The sequence below is a fragment of the Anopheles coluzzii genome, chromosome 2 (assembly GCF_943734685.1).
Source record: "Anopheles coluzzii chromosome 2, AcolN3, whole genome shotgun sequence".
Classification (NCBI taxonomy): domain Eukaryota; kingdom Metazoa; phylum Arthropoda; class Insecta; order Diptera; family Culicidae; genus Anopheles; species Anopheles coluzzii.
In genome coordinates, this window is record NC_064670.1 from 124,198,695 (window position 1) to 124,214,355 (window position 15,661).

At 48.4% G+C, this 15,661-nt stretch overlaps 1 protein-coding gene across 2 annotated transcripts in view; it reads left to right on the top strand.

Annotated features, from left to right (window-relative positions):
- Positions 1-15,661, top strand: part of LOC120948117 (titin) — a 158,474-nt gene that overhangs the window by 100,362 nt on the left and 42,451 nt on the right. The window contains exons 31-33 of one of the 2 annotated variants that reach the window (XM_049607064.1): positions 4,285-10,709; positions 10,771-11,095; positions 11,737-11,811. In XM_049607064.1, the coding sequence (XP_049463021.1) occupies positions 4,285-10,709; positions 10,771-11,095; positions 11,737-11,811 (6,825 nt within the window). The remainder of the gene's footprint in view (positions 1-4,284; positions 10,710-10,770; positions 11,096-11,736; positions 11,812-15,661) is intronic. The other variant, XM_049607065.1, reaches the window with a different exon arrangement.

Consider the following 15,661-nt stretch of genomic DNA (forward strand, 5'->3'; position numbering starts at 1 on the left):
ATGTACAATGTCTAAAGATGCTGACGTAGCGTAGGGAAGAGTAGTTACCACCGACCTGCCGTCGATATCGATAGAGCCTCCTCGCGGCCAGTTTGCACCAATCCGGCATCGCCTGTGTCCTGTTCAAAAAAGAAACGATATTCAAGCGTTAGTAAACGTTACGATCCGTCTGCAGCCGTTAATGCCGTTACCAAATGTGCTGCAGCGTCCTCAAGATGGTGGTTGCAGTTTGGATGCGTACATGAGCTTGTTTATGACATCAACAACAACCGCCACACACACACAAACCATCACATTAACGCCCAATTACAATTTGTTTTAAAAAACCGGTAAAAATAGATTCGCGCCTTTGTTTCGTGTTTGCCATTTGCAATCCATTGCCATCCTTTAACCCCTGCCTGCGATTTCCTGGCTGCGTAGACTCGTGCTCCTACAGCCTGGTAAAACCTGTTTGACCGCAGTACAACCGGGCGAATGACCCCGAACGTTCTGGGCAAAGTCAAAGGCACGCTACACGCTTTCGAAATCGCATAATGGCGCCTGGCAAGAGCGTTAATAGATTTGTGTGCTTGTGTGCTGACGTTGTTCTAGGTTGTTTTTTTTTTTGTAATTTTGCTTTCGGCTACTCAGGCCTCCTCTCAAAGGAACAACAGCCTAACCAATAAATTTCCGCTGCAGCAAATGTGGTAACAACGATAACAAGCGCCCCAGAAACAATATACTTATCTTGTCAGCTTTGCGGATGATATTTAGTACACGCTGTGCTGCAACGCACGAACCAGTTGCATGCTGTTCTGCTGTGTACTGCTGCTACTGCTACCACTTATAACTACTGCTTCCTTGTTTTTGCTGCTTGCTTCTGTACACCCTCCAATCCAATGGAGAGGTGTGCAGGTGCGTGTTTTGGTCGAGGAAGTTCGGAGCTCACTGTATCGAACAGGACAATATGCTAAGCTTAGCTGCGAGTACACCACACACCGAGTAGCATTGTAGAGTAGAGTGCAATCAATCCGATCGGACTTAGGCTTAGAGCAATAATAATACGATCGAGGGTTCGATCGTGTACCCCCCAACGCTTTTCCCGTTGTTACAGCTTGCCGTGTTATTAGATTGTAAGACTTATTTATTAACAAATTAAACACCAACACTTACACACACATTGTGTGGTACACTTAAGGATGATTTAATCGCGCTTTAACCAACAAAACCTTCTCTCCACACCTTTGTCACTATTGCTGCGCGATCGGCGACTAATTATATGTATGTTTTTATACGTTTGTAAGTAAGCAATAAAACCGAACCTGGAGAGTAATACATTAATAATAACAAACAACAAAAAAACAAACAAAACAACACGCTTCACTTCATTTCGACTCCTTTACGGCCCGAATCACTTCCACTTTTCCCCCATTGCTTTTTGTTCACTAACTCTCCCTTCGAGCCCCGATTGGTGACTGCCCTCTAGCGGAAACCGGAAGCATCTGCACGATGCTGCCACAATGGTTTTGGGTTTTCGGGTATGCATCCCATTTCACTATTTGCAGGACAACGGGGTGTTGACAAACATGCCATTCGCGTCATCTCCTCGTACACACAGCCCCACACGACGAGACCAGCACACACAACCATCAGCGAACGACGCCAGGATTCGAGTTCGAAAACGTCACGCGACAACAGCTAGTAGATTAGAAGCCTGCTCGAATTGGAATTAGCCCTTGCTGCTTTTTTTCCTTTTTGCTTCCCTCGTTCCCCCGCTCCATGGTATTTGTGTTTCCCAGCCTGCGCCGCTAACTGTCCCAGCCCTCCAGGCCCCTAAGATCCGTGTGTCCGCCTGGACTCGAAAACCGGTTCGAAACCGTCCAACCGAGCTAACCACACTATATCGACTAAAGTGACCGGTCGGTTAAAAAGAGAGCACCCGGGTAACCGTTCCGTGTTGTGCCTAATGTCGTCCCGCTCGGCGCAAGCGCATCCAATCCTAACGTGCGCTCTCGCGCACACACAGACCATCGGAGAGATATTTTAAGAAATGCCGAAAATAATTAATAAGGGTCACTCATACTCACGGTGCTCCACGTACACACAAACACATGGCTCCGGCGAGAGAACGAATCCCGCGAGATCGGGAGCTAGGAGCTAAAATTAAACATTTCCGTCCCGCGGTCGTCCCGCGGCCACTTTCGAAACGGTTCGACAGCAGCCGTCGCGGAAGCTAATCCGTTCTCGGGTGTTTTGCTTTTTTTTCGCGAACCGGTTCTTGGGTTTAACCCGGGTATTTCGGATGCTGTCAGTGCTTGTCAACTTTGAGTCGCACGAACGGCCGTACGGACTAAGCAGGATCGCCGTCGTCGTCGTGACATGACATCTTCACCGCACACACGATTGTCTGCACTCGCGGGAACGATTTATGATCCCATTTCCGCGCAGTTGGCTGTACCGTACGCCAAGTGCACTCCTTCCCTCGGTGACGGATATATGTTCAACTTTTCTTTTCGATTCATTTCTTCCACACTCTTTGTTTGCCACTTACTTTCGCATTGCGCAAGTAGTGATAACATGAGTAGCAAGAGTGTCTGCTTGTTCTACTCTTTATCCTGTTTTCGGCTCCTCTGCCTAACGATGTCGTTTAAACGCAACTTATTTTTGATGCAATATGAGACTGTTCATGTTGAGAGCTTGTTTGTCTTGCGGTTATTGTTTGCGCGCTAGACAGGAAGAGTTCGCGAGTTGCGCGCAAGTGATAAATGTCTAACAAAATTTACAGGATTAGCTTTAATTGAGGGGGAAGAATGCTCGTCGAACACATTTGTACGACGCAGGAAGGTTACAGCAGCAGTGTCGTGATGTGGTGGGGATAATTCGTTGAAATGAAAAATAATTTATATCTCTAGCTCTGTCAGCAAACTAATCCGCCGACCATGCGTGCCGCTCTTGCGTGGATGAGAAGGTGATGTACCTTGACAAAGACCTCATAGTAACGCACACTTGAATGGTCCATTCATGGTCTCGTGTTTCATGGTTTTTCATAAATCTTTTGTGGTAGCTACGATAAAACAAAAACTTCTCAATATTGGGAGATTCTCCTTACTAGCTTCACAGATTGATGTAAGGGTTCGTGTACACTATAGCTGAGTACTTCATCACCAAAGGCAACACGTGACTTCAAGGATACGATTCTAATATAGTATCTACCAAAATTAGAGGTCGAAGGTTTTGGTCAAGGCGATCGACCGCCTCGGTGAAGGGTATTTGTCAAGCGTGTTTTTCGCTTCCCAACGTTACTCACAATATATTTCCTGTACTCCTCTACCAATGTGAATCATCCGGCTGTTGTTTCCTCGTCAACGGTATAAACAACCGAATGACACACAAACTGACCATCACAATGTCAACTATTCTTCAGCGTTTCAAGGATGAAACCATCAGTGTACCATGACTAATCGCTCGCGTTTGCATAGTGACCATCAACTTGACTATTTTCCCAAAGCAATAGAATTTTAATTGTACACAAGTAGGAGGAAAAATAGCATGAGTAATACGCTACGCCCTTTCTACTTTTCTCCGACCAAAACCAAACGATGATACATTGCACGAAATAACGACCACATTGCACTTATAGCATTTTGATGTGGGGTTACCTTTCGCGTGCTAGAATGCATAGCGCACTCAAGGTACAATAAAGTCAGTACACCATTACATTCCTTCAACCAAGACCAAGATCCCACGGCCATTTTGCACTTCACGTACGAGACCAATTCCTTGATGAGCTAATCCAGACATTCCTGCCCTGCTAAAAATAACCCATCATCTCACCTTTACTACACCTTCGAACGCAACGCAAAGTGCAAAATAACAACGTGCCATATACTCCCCGAAGAATAGAAAGTGGTTCTCTCCACCACTTTTTCCAAAAGTTCTTTCAACACTCAGCATCGCCTGTTCGTTTGTGTGGAAATGTGTGTGTGTGAGACCTGTGGACGAATTAGACCACGTAACGCCATCTGTTTACGCTTAGCATTCCATCCACCCATGGGTTCGGTGGTGCGCTATTCGCTTCATAAATTTTGATTCTCTCCCCACATCCGAACGGTGTTTCTTCCAAACAACTCCCGCAGGTATTTCCCCCGACTGCCTCATGTACCACTGCGCCCTGTTTATTTTTGCCTGCCGAGGTGTATGCATACACTAACACTGCTGTCCCCCCATTCCGATCGAACGGATCATCACCGTGTCAATCGGTTGCTAAATCATTAACGTTTTTGTACGCTTTCCCTTTTTACGCAGAGCGTCGAAAGCAGCTGCGACAGGTGCACGGTGCTGCTGGAGTTCACCTCCAACAGCAACAGGATGTGCAACCGACACAGCAATTTTCGTCATCGACCACCTCTGCGACTGCTCAACAGCTGAGCGATACATCGTACGATAGTAGCACCGGTACGAGCGAAGTTGACACCGAGTTCGTCCCGCAGGGTGATGAAAATTTGCCATGGAGACGATCTCGAAGCCTATCGCGAGGGCCGACCACTGAGGCTGTTGCTCCATGGCGGCGTGCCTCGCAAGATCGACGTACGTCCCGCGATCGATCACTGTCGATCGATAAACGCGAAGAGATCAAGCCATGGACGGCCGAGGTAGTTAAACTGAAGAAAACGACCAAGGAACGCAAAACCATCGAGAAAGAAAAACTCGAAACGGTACAATTGAAACCGACCCAAATCCAGAAGCCGCAGATTAAGCGCGAACAGCTGGAGAAGGTCGAACTGAAGACGGTGAAACGTGAGCAGGAGATATCCGAGCTTAATATGGAAGAAATGGTTCAAGCCATCATCGGAGAGCAGGAAGATATCGACCATATAGATTATAATGTTCAGAAATTACGTCACGATGAGGATATCTCTATTCTAGAGATTCAGCAGCAGGTGGATGAATTAATTCGCAAAGACTCGCAAAAGGCGGAAGGAGTTGCCTGGCGTCGAGGGGGTCCAAGAAAGGAACAGCCTCAAACCGGTAGGGAACAGTTCGTCGAAACTGACGAGAGCACTATGCTTAAGGTAGATCGAAACGAAACAACGACAGAACTAGAACAGCAAAAACTCACTCTGGACCAGGGAGCTGGCGTAGCGTGGAGACGAGGCAAACGTCCGGAGCCAGAACATCAACCTTATGCACAGGTGGAAGATTCTACCATGCTAAGTGTCGATCATTTAGAAGAGCAAGCGAAACAGCAACAGCCCGAGCTCCAGCCAGTTCCTTGGCGACGAGGACCCAAAGAAACTACACCCAAACCCGTAGAGTTTACGGAACGAGAGGACTCTTCTACGCTCAAATTGGAGCAAACCGAACAAGAACTGTCACTAGATTCGAAACCAACCGAGCAACCGGTTGGCTGGAGAAGAGGACCGAAAGAAAGGAAGCCTGTTGTCGAACCAGCAACAGAAGAGCCGGCTCCAGAAGACCAACCAGAAACGCAACTGCCTCCATGGATGCGGGGACGAAAACCAGGACCAAAGCGAGAATTACCAAAACAACCCGAGCCGGAAAAGGTCGAGCAAGTAATGCTCAAGCCTACACCTCGCCAGAAGAAGGAGCTTCCGAAAGAGGCTATTGAGGAGGTCTCGCTCAAGCCTGTCCCCAAGAAGCCTGTTGTGGAGGAGGTTGCTACTGCTGAGCCCGAGGAAGTCGAGGAAAAGACAGTCAAGATTGTCAAGAAGAAAAAGCCAAAGTCCGTCACACAACAGGAGTCTCTTGAGAAGCTGGAGTTTACTCCCACGGAGGTACCCGAAGTAGAGAAAATGGAGATGCCCGAAAAGCTGGAGGAAGTCAAGCCAATCGAGCCTGAACAAGAGCCTGAGAAGCCCAGCTGGCGTAGACAACAAAAGCCTAAGCCTCAAGAGGAAGTGCCAGAAGAAAAGCAATGGCCTACTGGTAAGCGACGTCCTCTTCCAGAAGAACCGAAGGAAGAAGTCGTTCTCAAACCAATTCCAAAGCCTACGAAAGAAGTGAAGCCTACAGAAAGCAAGGAACCTACGATCAAACCGAAACCAATGCCAGAACTCGATGATAAACCCGAGCCTGAGCTTGAACTGGAGAAACCAGCCGTACCAGAAGAGGACACCAGTCTTCCTCCATGGCGTCGTGGCAAGAAGTCAGTAGAGAAGAAGCCTCTTCCTCCTCCGGCTGAGCCTGAAAAGGTCGAGCAAGTAACGCTCAAGCCTACACCTCGCCAGAAGAAGGAGCTTCCGAAAGAGGCTATTGAGGAGGTATCGCTGAAGCCTGTCCCCAAGAAGCCTGTTGTCGAGGAGGTTGCTACTGCTGAGCCCGAGGAAGTCGAGGAAAAGACAGTCAAGATTGTCAAGAAGAAAAAGCCAAAGGCCGTCACACAACAGGAGTCTCTTGAGAAGCTGGAGTTTACTCCCACGGAGGTACCCGAAGTAGAGAAAATGGAGATGCCCGAAAAGCTGGAGGAAGTCAAGCCAATCGAGCCTGAACAAGAGCCTGAGAAGCCCAGCTGGCGTAGACAACAAAAGCCTAAGCCTCAAGAGGAAGTGCCAGAAGAAAAGCAATGGCCTACGGGTAAGCGACGTCCTCTTCCAGAAGAACCGAAGGAAGAAATCGTTCTCAAACCAATTCCAAAGCCTACGAAAGAGAACGAACCTAAAGAAACTAAGGAGCAAACGATCAAACCGAAACCTATATCAGAACTCGATGATAAACCCGAGCCTGAGCTTGAATTGGAGAAACCAGCCGTACCGGAAGAGGACACCAGCCTTCCTCCGTGGCGTCGTGGCAAGAAGCCAGTAGAGAAGAAGCCTCTTCCTCCTCCTGCTGAGCCTGAAAAGGTCGAGCAAGTAATGCTCAAGCCTACACCTCGCCAGAAGAAGGAGCTTCCGAAAGAGGCTATTGAGGAGGTATCGCTGAAGCCTGTTCCCAAGAAGCCAGTTGTCGAGGAGATTGCTCCAACTGAGCCCGAGGAAGTCGAGGAAAAGACAGTCAAGATTGTCAAGAAGAAAAAGCCAAAGGCCGTCACACAACAGGAGTCTCTTGAGAAGCTGGAGTTTACTCCCACGGAGGTACCCGAAGTAGAGAAAATGGAGATGCCCGAAAAGCTGGAGGAAGTCAAGCCAATCGAGCCTGAACAAGAGCCTGAGAAGCCCAGCTGGCGTAGACAACAAAAGCCTAAGCCTCAAGGGGAAGTGCCAGAAGAAAAGCAATGGCCTACTGGTAAGCGACGTCCTCTTCCAGAAGAACCGAAAGAAGAAGTCGTTCTCAAACCAATTCCAAAGCCTACGAAAGAAGTGAAGCCTACAGAAAGCAAGGAACCTACGATCAAACCGAAACCAATGCCAGAACTTGACGATAAACCCGAGCCTGAGCTAGAACTGGAGCAACCAGCCGTACCGGAAGAGGACACCAGTCTTCCTCCGTGGCGTCGTGGCAAGAAGCCAGTTCCCAAAAGGGAAATTCCTGCTCCGGAACCTGCTGTCATGGAGACTGTTACTCTTAAACCAACACCAAAACGGGCTAAAGAATTGCCTCAAGAATCGATCGAGGAGGTATCGCTGAAGCCTGTGCCTCAAAAGTCAGAAGTTGAAGAGGTCCCAGCTGATACGGTGTCAATAGCTGAGGTGAAAGATATCTCCCCAAAGAAGGTGAAGAAACCAAAACGAAAGGAGGAATTGGAACCACTTGAAAAACCTGTCTATCCTGAGATTCCTGAACAAGAGGAAGTGCAACTGGAGAAGACGGAACACATTCCGGAAGAAGTACAAAAAGAGCCAGAAACAGTTCCAGAACAACCTCCATGGCGAAGAACTCCAAAACCGAAACCTGTTGAAACCGAGGAAGAAGAAAAGAAATGGCCAACAGGTAAGAGACGTCCACCAGTTGAGGAACCTAAGGAAGAAGTGGTGTTGAAACCGATTCCTAAACCGACTAAAGATGTCGAACCACAACCAGAGCAACAGATCACAATCAAACCTAAGCATCCAGAACCAACACCAAAGGAGGAAATTCCCGAAGTAACGCCTTGGCGTCGTGGAAAGAAGGAAAAGCCACCGGTCGAAGAGGAAGAGCCTAAAGAATGGCCTAAAGGAAAACGAAGGCCACTGCCGGAAACTCCTAAGGAAGAGGTGGTACTCAAACCAATTCCTAAACCATCGAAAGAAGAACCTCCCAAACCAGCTGAAGAACCAACGATCGTTCTGCCTAAACCTACAGTTCAAGAGCCCGAGGAACCGAAACAAGCACCATGGCGTCGTGGAAAGAAAGAACTTCCCAAAGAAGAAACGCCCAAGGAAGAAATAACACTCAAACCAATCCCGAAACGCGAAGAGCCCGAGCAAACGGTGCAGGAAGAGATCATCCTGAAGCCAGTTCCAGCTCAACAAGCATTGATAGAGGAAATCCCGGCACCGCATGAATTACAACCCGTCCGTGATGTGAAGATCGAGGAGACTGTAACCAAAAAGACGAAGCGCATCAAAAAGCAAATCATTAAACCAATGTTCCCCGAGTCGGGGATTGCCGAGGTGGAAGAATCGGTGACTTTCGAGGAACCCGAAGAACCGGCGCAGGTTGCAGAGATGATCGTAGACATTGTTGCGGAGGAGGTACTCGATCTTATCCCTGATCTTGCACCACGCGAAACTGCTAAAAAGCGAAAGTCACGCAACAAAAAGCATGTCGTCTTCAAGGAAGAGCTTAGCACGTTTGCAATGGAACCAGAGGAGGAAGAGGAGCAGGAAGAGGATGAAGCAGAGGAGGAGCAGGTGCAGGAGATTTCGCGTTCCAGCATAACGCTCACTCGTCCTGATAGCAAACCGGCACCAGTGCCGGTAGAAGAACTCAAGATGGAAGAACAGACCACCGAGTTCCGCAAAGAGATGGAGGTGCGCGTGCAATCCAACATTGTCAAGAAGGAAAAGAAGCGTCGTGTCTTTATCGATGACAGTCAACCGCTTCCTGAGCTGGAAATCATTACGCAGAAACGCGTCCAAGAAGTCACGGATAAGATCGCCGAAGAAAGCGTACGAGAGGATCGTCAACTGATCGAAACAACGCAACAACAAATTTCCGAGACAAAGATTCAGGAGCAAACAGTGAAGATCAGCAAACCGAAGGTACAACCGCCAAACATTGTGGAGAAGCTGCAGCCACAGATCTGTGAACCAGACAAGCCGGTTCTGCTACGATGCCGCATCGAGGGTGTTCCATTCCCAACGGTGCAGTGGTACTTTAACGACACGGTACTGTTTGCCAGCTCCGAGTACATCATGAATGTGGTGGAAGATGTGGCCACACTGGAAATTGCCACCGTGCAGCCTTACCACGTCGGTATCTACACCTGCGAGGCGAAGAACGTCGCCGGAGTGGCTATCAGCAAGGCAAACATTGTCGTGCAGGAAAAGCCCGAGCACGGCGAGGCACCTCGGTTTGTAGTGCCGCTAAAGATCGAGCTAAATGAACAGAAAACGATCGCCACAGTCACCTGTCAGGTGGCGGGCATTCCCACTCCCAAGGTGCGCTGGTTGCGTGACGAGATTGAGATAATCGAGGAGAAGGAAGAAGAGATCGAAACATACTACGAAGAACGCACCGGACACGTGCGACTGACCGTCAAGCATCCAAAGCAGAACGTACCAGTGGTTTTCACTGTCGTAGCAGAGAACAAGTTCGGCAAAGCAGTTGGCAAAGCGAACGTGTACATTCAATCGGTAGTGATGGAGCGAGCCAAACCATCCGCCGTTGCGCCACAGATCGTGCAGCCGCTAGAAGCACAGGTGGTTCGTACCGGAAGTACGCTTGTTTTCGAGTGTCGGTTCACTGGTCAACCAAAGCCTACGGTGAAATGGTTCCGCAACAGTAAGGAAATCGTCGAGGAGGAAGAAGAAGTCATCATTACGACGGAAGAGTACTACAGCCGGCTGGAGATTCGCCGTGTGACCCGCCAAAGAGGTGGCAAATACGAGATTACGGTCACGAACGAAGCAGGACAGGCTAAATCGTCCGCCTCGGTTGCCATCTCGGACGCTACCGATACGGATGAGGCTAAGGCACCGCGCTTCATCGAACCGCTGGTGCCGAAGCTGATCGCCGAGGCCGAGGTGTGCATACTGGAGGCGTCGGTCGAGAGTTACCCAACGTCTACGTTCCAGTGGTTCAAGGAGGGTGCTGCGATCAAGTCGACCAACGAGCAGCGCATCGTCACGAAGGAGAACCGCTCGATACTGATCATCGAGTCGTTCACCCGCCGGGACACAGGTGCGTACACGTGCCGGGCGGAGAATGTGGCCGGTTCGGTAACTTCCACTGCGACCGTCCAAACGCTGGACACCATTGAAACCGAGGAGGTTACCGAATACATATCACCGCGGTTTTTGGAAACAATCAAACCGACGCGTGTTATGGATGGAGAGCGCTTAACGCTTGAGTGCCAGGTTGTGGCGATGCCGCTGCCGAAGGTCCACTGGTACCACAATGCGCAGCTGATCCAGGAAACCAAGGACAAACAGGTACAGCAGGACTCTACCGGGCGCTGTGTGCTCTCGATCAGCGAGGTATTCCCGGAGGATAAGGGTGAGTATACGTGCGTGGCCACCAACAAGATCGGCGAGGCCATTTGCCGCGCCACAGTCAACGTGGAGCCTTTCGAGTACGTGCCAGACTCGGAGCAGTTCCGTAGCTCAGAAGAGGATTTGTTGACGGATAAGGTAAGACATGAAATGTAACCCAATTCCTGCACGATTCTGACCAAGTTATTGTGCCCTCCAGTCTATTTCAACACTCGAAGAGTATGCGGAACCGATCGAGTATGCGCCGCAGATAGTGAAACAACTGCCCACGATCATACACTCGCAGGAGCGCGAGTTGACTAAGCTGGAGGTGAAAGTACTTGCCCATCCGAAGCCACAGATACGTTGGCTAAAGGCCGGCGAGGAAATCATCCCATCGGACGAGTTCCAGATTGAAAACTTTGACGATGGCACGTCGATACTCATCATCAATGACATCTACCCGGACGATTCTGGGGAGATTACCTTCGAAGCGCACAACGCACTCGGCGTGGCCATGACAACTACGGAGCTAGTTGTAGAAGGTACTTTCAGGGGACGGCTCACACGTGAGACAACCCGAACGAGTAGTAGTGCTCCCCGCCCGCTTGTTGGTGGTGATGGTAGCATTTGTAAATACGCTTTACTAAAAACGCTTTCTTCTTTTTTACGATTATAGTAGGCTGTGTAGATACGAAAGTCTGTCTTTTCTCTTGTTTGCTGTAGGATGCTTTCTCTTCTCTAACCTGCTCTAATTGTATTTGAATTTTCTCTATTTCTTCCTTTACAGCTTGATTAGAACTTGTTTTGATGAATTGTATGCATTAATCTTTCTCTTTTCTATATTTTCTATCAACCCTTTCTTCTATTCCTTCCTCCAATCCTAAAACCAAACACATGGGAAATAAAAACCTTCCACCCTCAGTATAATCAAATAAAACACTACCACAACTCTCTTTCTCACCCACTTACCGACAAGTTTCATCTATTTCAAAAAGAAAAGAAAAAAACAGTGAAAAACTTACCATAAACTGCACTCACCCCAAAACTGCCAGATATATCAATTAAACAGTACTTCACTACTTCAAACGTCAAATGCCACAGTATTCAAACACTCGACCGGATACAACACGGCGTTCGCACTACGGCACGGAACTAACTTTCACTTTGTTGTACGCTCTTCCAGAAATTGTCGGAACCAAAGCGTATCGCAAACCAGAATGGGTACAGCACATGGAGGAACTAAAGGAGGCACTGCAAGGTAAACCATCTCTTCTAACCGAAATCGACACATCCCGTAACACCACCACCACCACGACCACCATCGTGGATGCGGTGCAGTTGTATCATCACTTCAAAATTGTATCTTTCACAACAGTCACAATCATGTACAAACTCAAATTCACGTATTCACGTTCACCTTTGATTGTTCCGATCAGCACAATCTACCAGTTGAAGCCACCATAAACTTTTACTGTACGCTTCAACTTATGCTTCACGTAGTAGAACTGCATGCATTTGTGTTGATGTCTTTCCGATTGTTGTTTTGTTTACGTTAGAGTGTACCAACGCTATCGTTTATCGTTTTTTCACGTGTTCAACACTAACTTTATTGTGTCGTCTTTTGCTGGTTTAAACTAACACCGTTTGCACGCCCTTTTTTACACAGAAAGTAGCACCGAAGAGTTGGACGAATTTCTGCAGCTGGAAGCGTACTGTCGCGACAGTAGTCCGCCTACTAGATGAAAGCACGTCAAACACATGCATGCACCGTTTGACAGTTCTCGTTCGGACAGCTGTTGTTTGTTTGTTTGTTTGTTTGTGTGGTTGCTGTTGCACGCCAGAGTGTAGTGTTGTAATGTAAAATAGCGTGTAAATTGTTTAATTTGGTTACCTGTATTCATTCACTCACCACAACCCCAAGAAAATACTTCTCCATCCAATCGTCCATGAGCGTACACTTTTCATCAAGGCATACACTGACAGGTGAGTAATGCACAATGTACACGCTTCCACTGGCACACTAGGTGCTGGATTGCTCACAGAAACCAGCTGAATGTTCATCTCCTTCAATGCAACGCATCTGCATTAGGCTACCCGTGTATGCTTCTAGTTATTAATCACAACCTTTTCCTACTCTACTATTTCTTTGCTTGCCGCTATGCAACTTGCCAAAACACAACAACAACTCCATTACAGCCTCGTACTCTACGCCATCGTACTCGGTTGAGATCAAAGATTCGCGCGCCATGCTTGGCGAGAAGGGCTTCTTCGAGTGTCACTTCGCGGGCAATCCTAAACCAGGTAGGCCTATCGTTACTTCTTACGATTCAGTTCCGTCACCGACAACACCGACATAAGCAACATGGACAAAATGAGCAGCAACACAGAAAAACGATCAAAGCAAACACATTGCGGGACTGGAACAGTAAACAGAACCGTCACTCAAACAATTCAGTCTACAATTGAAAGCAGCCAAAACAGAAACCATTGCCGATGCACAGCATCATTCAAACAGTACACTGGAACACGCCACGTTATAGTTTAGATTATCTGAATGACCACCTGTCGACGTGTTTGCAGAACATGTTTCGTACAAATAATTCACATAATCGCGACTATGCCGTGGTTGCAAACTCAAAGCAAAACAGTGATACAAAACAGCATACAACACCATTTCACCGAATGAAACCCGAGTGAACTGAAACAACACATAGGAAAACGATTAAACAAAACCGTTCCATATACTGACTGGTTTCCGATATTTTAGATATTCTGTGGTACCGTAATGGCAAGATCATCATAGCAAATCAGCGAACGAAGATTTGCACGAGCGAAAACACGTCCACACTTACCATTTACCCGGTGGAGGTGGCCGACTTTGGTTTCTACAAGTGTAAGGCCATGAATGAAGCCGGCACCACCGAATCCATCGCCAAGCTGATCGAAAGCATCGTCCCCACGCTGACGGACGACGAGAAGGCGGAGCTCGATGCAGCGCGCAGCCCGAAACGGGGCAGCCGCGCAGGCATCAAGAACGGCAAAGCCATCGACAAGATCGAGCTGGTAGTCGAGGAAACCGAGGAAGAACGCCGCGCTAAAGCGGAAAAGCGCAAGAAGCGCGAAGAAAAGCGCAAGCAGAAAGAGTCGCAGCTGATCGAGGACATTGTCAAGCAGGAGATGGAAGCATCCCTGCAGGAAAAGATCAAGTTTAGCTCCGAGTCGACGACCACGCTCACCACGAGCACGACCTCCGAGATGACGCAGGATGTGAAGCTCACCAAGGACCGGGCGACGGTCAAGTTCAAGGAGCACGTGGAAACGCTGGTCGAGGAGATCGTGACCACCGAAACGGTGCAGGAGATCGAGCGGATGGTCATCCACGAGAAGCTGGACGTTTCCGACGTGGAGAGTGTAAAGAACTCGATCGAGGTGAAGGAAATCCTTACCAACCTCAAAGCCAGCGAGTTTGGCCCGGGTGAGGCACCGCTGCGCGAGCTCGCCACGATCGCTTTCATGGTCAAGCACGGTGTAACGGTCAGTGAGATTACCAGCTTTTACCAGGCAAACAACTTCCCCGCCCTGCAGAAGCCCGAGTCCCAGTCGGCAATGGTGCTGCTGCTCGAGCGCGAAGGATACGCCAACATTGTCACGGAGATACTGACCGAAACGGACATGGACGAGACGCAGCTGGCGGCAACGGCCGGTTTCCGTGCGTTCATGCGCATGATCGAGGTGAACCACGCGAGCGTGGAGGAGATCATCGCACACTTCTCGCCGGACGACTTTGTTGTGCAGGAGTGGAAAACCGAAACGGCATTCGAGGTGCGCTAGAACTCACGCTAAACTCAACCTCTTCCCGTTCGACTAACCCTAGCCCCTGATATCTCTGCTAACCTACTTGCCTTGCTCTTTCGAGTATTTTTCCATCCTACTCTCCCGATTCCTACCACTTTTCGCATGATCTTTCTCTGCTTACACTGTCTTTTCGATTTTAGAAACACGAAGAAACGCGTCTGATTTCGTCGAGTGAAGTGCGCACCACTGGTAATTTACAACGCTCAAAGCCATCCTAGCAGGATCGTTTCGTCTAAAAGCTATATTTTTTTCTTCTTTTCTTCTTCTTCTTCTAAACCGCTTGCTCCTTAAATTGCCCGCCCACTACGCAACTGCCGCATGAACGAACCTTAACCAACGCGCAGAGACCACCGTGCGAACGATGAAGGAGCTAGACATCAAAGGTTTGCAATCATAAAAGATCCTATCGCCAACCTTCCCCTCTCCAACCCGTGCACGCCCTGCTCTTCTTCCCAACAAACCTCTTCTTACCGCTTGTGTTGTGTTGTGTGTCGCCAACCGCCAACTCGTTTGCCTGCCCTGCCTGTGTGCGCCCGCTTGCTTGCTGACCGTATTGGCCCGCACCCAGTGCCATACGACTGCTCCAACTCCAACTCGCTATCTATACTTGTTGTAAACCTTTCCCTCGCTTCGACTGTGCGTCGTAGCTCACGCTCTAGTAGTGAAGTAGTGAACGTTTTTCGTAATTTTCGTTTCTATATATTATGCATAACGAAAGAACAGATGATTATTTCTCACTCTATTAGAATAGATTTTATGAACAGAAACTTACCTAGTAGTAGCATTATTGCGATGTGTGATTTGCTTCAAATGAGCTTGTAGTGTGCGTCGCTTGACAACTGTGCGAAGAAGGAATAAAGCAACTGTCTTTACGTACCGAACGATACAACGAATGGATCGTAGCCGCTAGATCTCGCTAGTGGAAGTTCGAAAGATATCGAAAGATACCGTGTTGTTGCTGCTGAAACTTATGCTTTTAGGCTTAATCGCTAACCCGTTGCTTTATTTTTAGCGCATTAAACTTGAAAGTTTGTCGCTTTGATATATGTACAACGGCCATCGTTCATCTCCACCGCTGATGGTAAGTAAAACCAAACATACGATTCTTCTACTACTATCACTTTCAAGTGCCTCAAAATTGAATGCATCCTACGATTAGAAAACAACTCTGTATGTGCAGACTCTTTACCACTAGCTCGGAATGCCTTCGTATCTATAGAACCTATGTCTGTCTGTCTCTCTTTTCCTCTCGC